This window comes from Triticum dicoccoides, chromosome 3A (assembly GCF_002162155.2).
Source record: "Triticum dicoccoides isolate Atlit2015 ecotype Zavitan chromosome 3A, WEW_v2.0, whole genome shotgun sequence".
In the NCBI taxonomy this organism is placed as follows: Eukaryota; Viridiplantae; Streptophyta; class Magnoliopsida; order Poales; family Poaceae; genus Triticum; species Triticum dicoccoides.
The window spans coordinates 719,907,017-719,918,050 of record NC_041384.1 but is presented as its reverse complement, the minus strand read 5'-3'; the positions used below and the strand labels follow the sequence as shown (position 1 = coordinate 719,918,050).

The 11,034-nt window shown below is 42.0% G+C and overlaps 1 protein-coding gene across 1 annotated transcript; it reads right to left on the bottom strand.

Moving 5' to 3' along the window:
• Positions 1–1,599: 1,599 nt before the first annotated feature.
• On the bottom strand, positions 1,600–2,436 carry LOC119270465 (cysteine-rich and transmembrane domain-containing protein WIH1-like). Its single transcript, XM_037552473.1, has 3 exons — positions 2,283–2,436; positions 2,071–2,170; positions 1,600–1,963 (listed from the first exon to the last, which is right to left on the bottom strand). Exons 1-3 carry the CDS (start codon positions 2,326–2,328, stop codon positions 1,915–1,917), a joined length of 195 nt encoding a protein of 64 aa, XP_037408370.1. The 5' UTR covers positions 2,329–2,436; the 3' UTR covers positions 1,600–1,914.
• Positions 2,437–11,034: the final 8,598 nt, after the last annotated feature.

Genomic DNA, 11,034 nt, shown 5'->3' with positions numbered 1-11,034 from the left:
AGCCATGGGCATCTTCGACAGCAGCAATGGCAAGGGCAAGGGCAAGGGCACCCCCGGCGCCTCATCCTCCCGTGCTCCCCTTCCTCCTCCTCCTTCGACGGTGACGCGTTTCCGCCCTGGTCGCCGGCGCCTGCACATCCCGGTGCACCAAGCGCGGTGGCACTGGGAGTACATGCAGTCATTGTCGTACCCCGATGTCACACTGTCGCACCATTGGCATCTGGATCCGCAGCGGATCCCGGTGCCGGCGGTTCCTCGTACCCAACGGCCGCACGACGACGAGGTGCGCAGGCGCCGCGCGCAGCTCACGCCGGAGCAGCGTCGGCTGCCAGAGTACGCCGCCGACTCCCCCAACTGGGAGGCGTGGTTCGCCCTCGAACACGAGGAGCAACGGCGCTCGGGTGTCGACGCCGTCCTGCCGCCGTTCCCACTGCCGCCCCCGCAGGTAGAGCCGGAGGACATGGAGGCGGCGGCGGAGTACCAAGCCGCCCTCGAGGAGGCCCTGCAGCACGCGCTGGAGGCTAGCCGCCTCGAGGAGGACGCGCACTGGGATGGGCTGGAGCAAGCCCTTGCCCTGTCGGCAGCGGGGGACTCTGTTCACACCCCGCTCTTCGTGCCGCCACCGCCACCGCGCCGCCCGTCCAGCCCAAGCCGAAGCCGAAGCCGGAGCCGACGCGTAAGCGCTCCCCGCCTCCCCCCACTTGGCCGGAGGAGGCCTACTCGTGGACGGGTCAGTACCGCGAGTGGGTGAGCGCGCCTCCCGTCCACTTCGCCGCGACGCCGGAGGAGGAGGCGGCCCACCTCGAGCGATGGAAGGAGCACTGACTCCGCCAGGAGCAGGCCGACGGCGAGGAGCAGATGCGCTATGATGCCATGCTCCAACGCGACGCGGAGGCGCTCCGGCTCAAGGAGGAGGAGGAGGAGCGCGCGCGGCTTGCCGCAATGCCACCACCCCAGCAGACGCCGGAGGAGGCTGCCCTGGCAGCGTACCAGGCGGCGCTTGGGTGGGCTGGCCCTGCTCCGGTCTTCATCAACCTCACCGACGACGGCGGCGTCGACGGCAAGGGCAAGAGTAAGGCCGACGACGTCTAGGGCAGCGTGCCGGGCGGCAGTAGGCGGGCACAGACTTTTTTTAATTTTGTATTTTATTTTTATTAGATTTAGATGGACTTTGGCCGGCGTTTGACCAGCCACTTCATGTTTAATTATGTTTATTTATGTTTATTTCTTGCAACTTACTTCCTCCGTAAACTAATATAAAAGTGTTTAGATTACTATTTTAGTGATTTAAACACTCTTATATTAGTTTACAGAGGGAGTATTATTTTTTCCCCACGGCGGCATCTTTGGGTCGGCCTCCCCGTTGGGCGGTCAAGCTGACCCATTTTAAAATACGGACACGCACGTTCGCCTGGCCGGCCCAAACGGACAAAAAACGAACAAAGTGCGCGTCTGTTTGGGTCGCCCTGTTGGAGTTGCTCTGAGACACTTATTTTGGGACGGAGGGAATAGAGAATTTTCAAAGGATTCTTTGTTTTTTTAAGGGGCCCGATGATGCTAGAGTAAGAAGATGCAAATGGGTGAATAATACGCAGTGGAAGCACCCTCAAATCAAATACTCAATCACAGTATTACTGAGTAGTATATCGGTCTCGTACACACCGGTTAATTACACACGACGCGGTGCATGAATATGGCACTGCACACGGACGGATACATGAAATATCTCACACACGCACACAGGTAGGCAGGTACAGTACTGATCATGCGTGCATCACCTTAGGAGTATATATGTAGAACCTAAAACAACGGGCACTGAAATTAACAACAATTCTCTCTCTGTATACGCATACGCTCCTCGTGGGTACGATAGCACCGAGGCCTTGTGCCAGGAACCTCGCCGTCGCCGGCCGGTTAGTCGCAGCACATCTCGCAGATCCAGCAGCAGCACAGCGCCGCCAGGCTGAAAACACACACACCAAATTCAGACACTGTCAGGCCGGAAATCACAAACGACAGTTAAGGAGGTGGTGTCGATGGATGGAGTAGCTGGTGGTGGGGAGTACGTACCACCCCTCGATGAAGCCCTTCTCGCCCCTGGATTTGGTGCTCGCCCGGCCCCCCTTCTTCCCGCCCGCTTGGCCTTGCTCCGCAGCCGCCGTTGGGTACCCTGCAACACCAACACCAACGAATGAACAAATCGAAAGCAGCAACAAGTTCATCTATCTGAAGATTTCAGGGAGCTGAACCCCAACGAGTCCGTAGCGTAGATCGACCAATACCTGGCGGTGGTGGAGGAGCCTGCTGGTTGCTCCTGTTGTTCTCCATCAGGTATGTCCTCTGGCTACGAGTTGCTTCTGCTGTGCTGTGCTGTCGATCGGATTCAGCTGATCTGCTGATGGATACCTGTCTCCAACTCCAGCACCCTCTATATATACACGCCAGCCGCACTGGTGTTAGGCTCAGGCACACGGATAGCACACACAGAGAGGCAGAGCACGGAAGCTTCTCCCCCAACTTTTGACACCGCACCGCGCAGTCGCTGACAAGTAATTTGATTCGATTCTGCCTCAGCACCACCTTTATTAGCTGACAAGTCGAAAGCGAGCACTCCTCGAATAGCCGAGGTTGGTTGAGCGGATAGGCACACGTACAAAGGATCGGGATTGACACGTCCGCCCATGGGTTTGGTGGCCTGATCGGCGGCCGGAGAAGTCCAAGGCTTGAGATGAGATGAGATGAGATGCAAAGCACCGCGTCAGAGGCGGCGCTTTCTGACTAGATTTTCAGGACGGCTGCTCTGTCCGATATTCCTTGCCCAACACTGTGTGAAATCATCAGGGTCAGTTGGGAATCAGGTTCTCTCCGGGGAGGAAAGATTGGCCGGCCGGCGGGCAGATAAATCTTCGATCGCAAGGAAGGGCCTGGACCGGAAGATACATGTTCACACTAGGAACAGGAACAGCCGACAGGGGGTCCAGGATACAGCAATCTATCGGTTGATTCCGGTTCCCTCCTCCGGCTGCTGCTCTGCTCGTGTGACCCCGAGGAGGGCTTTTTCAAACGATTCGATTCCCGCCCGCTGCTTGAGATATTTGTGTACCTCGATCTGGCTCTGGGCGTATCGCCCTAGCTGCTTTCTCTCCATCACGGCGTTGGCTGGTTCGTTGGTTTCTTCGGTCTCAGCAACCGTATGGGCATGGCAAGGGAGATACATTGCGTTCTCTCTCTATCTTCTGAATTTCAGCAACCAAGGAGACTGAAACCTTGCCCTGTTCTGCGACTCGAATCCGATGCCCGGCATTTACAAAAAATGGGAATTAGATCAATCTCATGGACTCGAATCCGATGCCTGGCATTAAGAAAACAATGGGACTTTGATACCTCTCATGGACACTGGATCTGGCAAAGTTTACGTTTGTTGCTCGTCGTTTTGTTTTTATTTACTTTCTTTTTCGGGTTCTTAATCATTTTTCTTAGTTGTTCTTCTCATCATGCCTATTCTTATTCTTTTGTCCTTCCGCAAAACAAAAAAAAAGGAAATAGCTCTAATCCTGGGTTTAGCTTTTCCCTCTTTCTCGTCTTATGTTATCTTTGTTAGGTTACTTTTAAGGAAATTGTCTCTTGGATTATTTTCTTTTTCTCTTTATCTGTGTTATATTTTAGTATTTTTACATGATTTTTGTTTACAATTTCACTCTAGTCTTCTCATCTCTCCTATTGTCTCTATATGTACCTATTAACAATAAAGAATGGTGCTCTTCTCTGAAATTTTCATCCGTCACACATATATGATCTCTTCGTCCGTCACCAAAGGTTGTATGTTTTATTAAATTGTATGTATGTATGTGCCTCATATTTTAGCCCAGGTGGTACTCAATAACTGCTACCATGCAGCTCTTGTGCTGCTTTGCGTGTACGGCAGCAAAGGGGAGAAGGGAGATAAATTGCATTCTCTTTGTATCTTCTGAATTTCAGCAGCCAAGGAGACTCATACCTTACCCAGTTCCAGAGGCGGATTTAGGGCTAGTTTGGTTCGTATCCTCGGCTCCTTGCCTGGAAAAATCCGGTGCCTGGCATTCGCCTGGTAACGTGATGCTTTCCTGCCTGCCCAGGCTAGCCTGGCAGCTGTGCGTTTGGTTCGTACCCTGGCAGGGTATTGCATCATCTAGTCATCCAGCGAATAAAAAATTCTTAAGCAAAGGCCAGGCTTGCTGTGGCACGCCCAGGCATAAGAAATTGGACGCCTGGGCCAGGCTAATCCTACTGCCTGGGCTAGGAATCTTTTTTATTCTTTATTTTTCTCAACCTGGCCAGGCTAATCACATTGCTGAGCAACCCAGGCCAGGCATGTACTTTCTTGCTCAGGACACAAACAAAACAGGGACCAGGCATGCTTCAGGCACCCATCCAGGCCAGGCTTGTGGTGGTGTGGACGCCAACCAAACACACCCTTAGGCCGGCTGCCTGGGGCGTGACGGCGATTCCCTTCGTTGACTGTACATCGTTGTTGCTACAGCACTTCGAAGCTGGCCTGGGGCCTACTGTTTTCCTGGGTCCACCACTGCCCAGTTCTACCACTCGACTCCAATGCAAGTTATTCAAAAAATAAATGGGCCTTCGATTAATCTTATGGACACTGAGTCTGGCAAGATTTTATAGTTTTGCTCTCGTTTTTGTTAACATTTACTTTATTTTTTGGCTTCCTAATTATTTTCTTAGTTTTCTTTTTCATCATATCTATTCTTTTATCCTTGCGCAAAAAAAGGAAAATCTCTAAAAAAAATCCTCTTCCGTTAGTTTTTTTTAGCTTTCCTGTCTTTTGTTATTTTTATTGGGTTACATTTTAAGGAAATTATTTTTCTCTTGGATTCTTTTCTTTTTTTCTTCTTTTCTATGTTTTAGTTTCATATTTATTCAAAATTTTACATAATTTATGTTTACAATTTGACTCTAGTTAGAAAATAGTGTGAATGTGTTTTGTTAATATATAGTAATCTTATATAGTTAATAAAATATATATTTTTTCAAATGATTCGATTCTCACGCTTGAGATATTTGTGTACCTCTGGCTCTGGGCATATCACTGTAGCTTCTTTCTCTCAAGCATGGCGTTGGTTGCCTGCATTCATTGGTCTTGACAACCGTATGGCAGGGGAGATACATGGGTTATGTCTTTATCTTTTTAATTTCAACAACTAAGGAGACTAGAACCTCACTTGCTTCTGTGACTCAAATTCAATGCCTGTCATTCGGAAAAAATGGTCTTAGGTTAATCTCATGGACACAGGATCTCGCAAATTATATGTTTGTTGCTCTTTGATTTTGTTTCCATTTACTTTCTTTTTCGGGTTCCTAATGATTTTTCTTAATTTTCCTTTTCATCATGTCTATTCTTTTGTCCTTGTGCGAAAAAGGAAAAATCTCTACTATTTTTCGGCTTTATTTTTTCCCTTTCCACTCTTATGTTATTTTTCTTGGGTTACATTTTAAGAAATTGTTTTCTCTTTGATTTTTTGTTTGTGTTTCACTTTCCTGCTTTCTTAATTTTTAAATGATTTGTGTTTACAATTTGACTCTATTTTTTTAAAACTGCATGATTTTTGTTAATATATAGTAACCTTATACAGTTCATAAAATATAGTTTTTAAAAATGATTCAATTCTAGCAACTTGAGATACTTGGTACCTCTACCTCTAGGAAAATCACCGTAGCTACTTCCTCTCAAGCACGACCTTGATTGGCTAGCTTTCCGGTATCGACAACCGTATGATGTTCTCAGGGGAGATACATTGTGTTCATTTTGTACATTGAATATCAGAAGGGATTAGATTGAACCCGCGCGCAGTTCTACGACTCTAATCCGATGCCTGGGGTTTAAAAAAATTGTGACTGGGACTGGTAAATTTTATCTTTACTGCACTTAATTTTGTTTCAATTTACTTTCTTTTTATGGCACCTACTTATTTTGCTTTACATCATGTCTACTCTTTTGTTCTTCCAAAAAAAGGAAAAAGCTCTTATATTTTGTGTGCCTTTATTTTTCTCCCTTTCATGTCATATGTTAATTTGGTTAGGTTATATTTTAAGGAAAAAAATTTCTCTTGGATTATTTTATATTCATTTTACCTTGTTTTATTTTGTATTTGAATTATTTCTTGCATTAGTTTCTTACACAATATGAATTGAGTTAATGAAAAGTGCTAAAGACTATATAGTAATCTTATATTCCGTTGTATATAATTGACATGTTTCCTGGACGACAAAGCTTGTTTACCATTATTTGACCATATTTTCTTTACTATTTGAATCTGGTTAATTAAAAATATTGTACATTTTTTCTTTTAATATGAAGTAATAATTTACTCTTTGATAATACACTAACATGTTTCATGGACGACAAAACAAGTTCAACATTTTTTTGGTGAATCCCTTTGTACATATTTAGTAAGAAGATGCACATTTTATTATGCATACATGAACATTTACCATTGAACGTAAAATATATCTAGTGATTTAAAATTATATAGGACAATTTTGTATACCATAAGATTTTTTCAAAAGTTGAGTGAGTTTTTGGTTATACATATCCCGAAACGCATTTTAGAAGTAGAATTAATTTTTTATTTCACATATATGAACAATTGATTTGATAGACGTGAGATGTCTTAATAGACCGCAACCATTTTTTATCACTCATTTTTTAGGAGTAGATTAAAAAATTATGAGGGTGAATGCACATTTCATTGGACAAGCAAATATTTTTGTAATATACATGATTATTTTTCATAGATTTCAAAGCACTATGTTTATCGATTGTTTTGAAAAACAGAATTTAATGATTATATTTTACTAACATATTGTAAAATGCAAAAACTAGACAATTAAGGCCTATAGTGAAATCAGCCGCGTAACTCGGCCCACCAATCGGGCATTAACGGGTTAACAGAAGAAGGTTGCTAGGGGGGGCAACTAGTTAACGAGCACTTCTTCGGGAGCCTCGCAACGATCAGCGTCACTTGGCGCGCTCTCGGTCATTCGCCACGTGTCGTGCTCTGGGTATTCCCTTCGGATTTTGTTTTTTTATTTTTCTGCACGCGTTTTCGGCTTTTTAAACGGGTTTTTTCGACGTTTTGGTTTTCCACCAGTCTTCCTTAGCTTTTCGATAAAAAAAATTGTGCGAAAAAAAGTGTTTTCTTTTTTTGTCGCGAGAGTCACGATTTTGCTTCTGCGAGAGGCACGGTTTTGCTTTCGCGAGAGTCACGGCCGTGCCTCTCGGAAACGGAAAAAACACGTTTTCTGTTTTTTCCTTTCGCGAGAGTCACGGTTTTGCTTCCGCGAGAGACACGGGTGTGCTTTCGCGAGAGTCACGGCCGTGCCTCTCGGAAACGGGAAAAAAATGTGTTTTCTGTTTTTTTTTCCTTTCGCGAGAGTTACGGTTTTGTATCCACGAGAGGCACGTGTGCTTTAGCGAGAATCATGGACGTGTCTATCGGAAACAAAAGAAAAACGCATTTTTTGTTTTTTTTGTTTCGCGAGAGTCACGGTTTTGCTTTCGCGAGAGGCATGGTTGTGCTTTCGCGAGAGTCACGGCCGTGCCTCTCGAAAACGGAAAAAACACGTTTTTTGTTTTTTTTTCTTTCGCGAGAGTCACGGTTTTGCTTCCGCGAGAGGCAAGGTTGTGCTTTCGCGAGAGTCACGGCCGTGCCTCCTCGGAAATGAAAAAAACACATTTTCTCTTTTTTTTTCCTTCCGCGAGAGTCACGGTTTTGCTTTCAGGAAAGGCACGGTTGTGATTTGGTGAGAGGCACGGGCGTACCTCTTTCGGAAAGAAAAGAAACTCGTGCTTCTGGTTCGGTTTTTCATTCATTTTTTTGTCCGGTTTTTTTCGTGAAAAAAAGTTCGTCAAAACCTATCAACATGGGATCTAGTTTTGAAAATCTCGACGCGAGGAATCCAACGGTGAAAGCGGTTTGAGATTTGGACGCACGGTTTGAGAGATAAAACATTTTGAATAAATGGATCTATGAAAAAAAAGGGAAAACTCACAGGTTGCAACAACTGGCGAGCTGCATGTGGGCCACTTGTCGCAACCAGGGGAGTTGGTGTGATCTTTGCAACGAGTACTCCTCAACTAGTGATTTCAGTTGCTATGTCTTTTCTTTGTAATACTCAAGAAGTGGCCATGTCTCGCTTTTAGTTTTTTTTTGAGGGAATGTCTCGGTTGAAGTATTAGACTCAAGGGGAGCCTTCAGTGCACCGGCCCATTAGGGAGCTGGTGGTTTGGTTTCTTCTCTTGTAATTTGTAAAAGAATGTTTAAATCATTCACAAAGTGTTTATCATATTTAATATATATCCACATATCTTAAAATATGTTCAAGATGTTAAAAAATGCTATTTAACATAACTAATTCGTATACTTTTGGAAAAAATGATTGTATCACTTAAAAGTACACATGAAATTTAGAAAAATGTTTGTGACACTTAAAACTGTTCACGTAGTTTAAAACAATGTACATGCATTTATGAGAAAGTTGAATGCTGTTTTAAAAAGTGATATTAGTGTATTTTAAAAAATAGTTGTAAGAGTTAAAAAATGTTAGCCTACAAGCGCTTCTGTATTGGCCCAGTAGTGTATTTTTTATCCGTCGCGTCTAAATTATTGGGCCTTGAAAGTTGGCCCATACAGCTCATGTGTTGCTTTGCAAGTACGACGGCAAAGGGGAGATGCATTCTATTCTATCTGTATCTTTTAAATTTTAGCATCCAAGGAGACAGAAGCCTCAACCAGTTCTGTAACTCGAATCTGATGCACGTCATTAAAAAAGGAAACAGCCTCTTTGTTTCTGTTTTCATTTACTTTCTTTTCCCCCTAATTATTTTTCTTAGTTTTCCTATAGATCATGTCTATTCTTTCATCTTTGTGCAAAAATGAAACAATCTCTAATCTTTTCTTTGCCTTTTTTTCGCTTTTCTTGTCTTATGTTATTTTTTGTTGGCTTACATTTTAAGGTTTTTTTCTCTTGGATTATTTTCTTTCCTTTTTTTCTGTGTTTTAGTTTTGTATTTATTTTTCAAATCTTTGCATTATTTTTTATACAATTTGACTCTAGTTTAAAGAATTAGTGTCCATGATTTTTGTTAATATATAGTAACCTTATATTCTTAATATTTTTTTCCAAATGACATGATTCTCACTGCTTGAGATATTTGTGCACCTCTGGCTCTGGGCATACCAACCTAGCTGCTTTCTCTCAAGCACTGCATTGATTGGTCGGATTCATCGATCTTGACAAAACTTATGGCAGGGGAGATACATTGGGTTATCTCTGTATCTTTTGATTTTCAGCAGTTAGGGACTCTGGAACCTCACCTGGTTATGTGACTCAATTCGATACCCAACTTTTCAAAAAATTGATTTTTAGATTAATCTCATGGACACTCAATCTCGCAAATTTTATGTTTGTTGTTGTTCACTTTTATTTTTCGGCTTCCTAATGATTTTTCTTAGCTTTCCAATTCATCGAGTCTATTCTTTTGTCCTTGCGCAAAAAAAAGGAAAAATCTCTAATCATTTCACCTCCTTTTTCCCCTCTATAATGTTATTTGCAGTGTTACATTTTAAGAAATTGTTTTCTTTTTGATTATTTTTTCTGTTATCAATTTCTTATATTCTTATATTTTTACATGATTTTTATAAGTTGAATCCAACTCAAAAGTATGCAAGATTTTTGTTAATATATAATAATATTATATAGTTAATCAAATAGAGTTTTTTTCAAACCATTCAATTCTCGTGGCTTGAGATATTTGTGTACCTAATATCGGTGTAGCTGCTTTATACATGAACATTTTATTACGCATACATGAGTAATACGATGCACATTTTATTACGCATACATGAACATTTACCATGGAACGCAAAGTATATCTAGTGATTGAAAATTATATAGGATAATTTTGTATACTGAAATATTTTTTGCAAGTTGTGTAAGTTTTCTATTTTACAAATGCCGAAACACTTTTTAGATGTAGAGTTATGTTTTCTATTTACATATATGAACAATTGAATTGATAAACTTGAGAGGTTTCATAAAACGGAGATCACATTTTCTGTGAAGCAGATTAAAAAATTACGAGGGAGAATTAGCATTTTATTGGACATTCTAATATTTGTGTAACATACCCGACTATATTTCATAGATGGCAGAAAACTAAGATAATCACTTGTTTAAAAAAATAGAATTTAACAATTATGTTTTACTAAGATATTGTAAAATGCAAACAAACCAGACAATTAGATGCTAAATGGGCCTCTAGAGAAATAAGCCCTATAATCCACCCACCAAGCGGGGCATGAACAGGGTAACATAAGAGGTTTGCTAGGTATTTTCCGTTTTCCCCCCTAAATAAGGTCCTCTCCATTTCTATACTCTAGGAGTATCTATGTCCTGCTTTTACTAAAACAGAAGCTTTCATTTCCTCAAGGCAAGCCTGTAGTGGGCCTGCCCATTGGGGAGATGGTGATTTGGTTAATTCGCATGTTTCGTTCCTTTGATCCGTTCAACTTTTCCATTTTGTTTATATTTATATTAAAAATAATCTCTAATCTTGTCTCTCCCTTATGTTATTTTTGTTTGGTTACATTTTAAGTCAATTGGTTTTTCTCTTTGATTATTTTCTTTCCTTTTTTGTTTTAGTTTCGTATATGTTTTTTCAAATTTATATGAATTTTATTTCCAATTTAACTCTAGTTTTAAAAAAATGTGTGCATTATCTTTGTTAATATATAGTATCTTATGTAGTTAATAAAATAGATTTTTTCGAACAATTTGATTCTCACGGCTTGAGATGTTTGTTTACCTCTAGGCATATCACTGTAGCTGCTTTCTCTCAAGCACGCCATTGGCTAACTGGATTCATTGGTCTTGACAATCATATGGTAGGTGAGATACACTGGGTTCTCTCTGTATCTTTGAATTTCGGCAGCTAATGAGACCGGAACCTCACCGGGTTCAGTGACTCAAATTCAT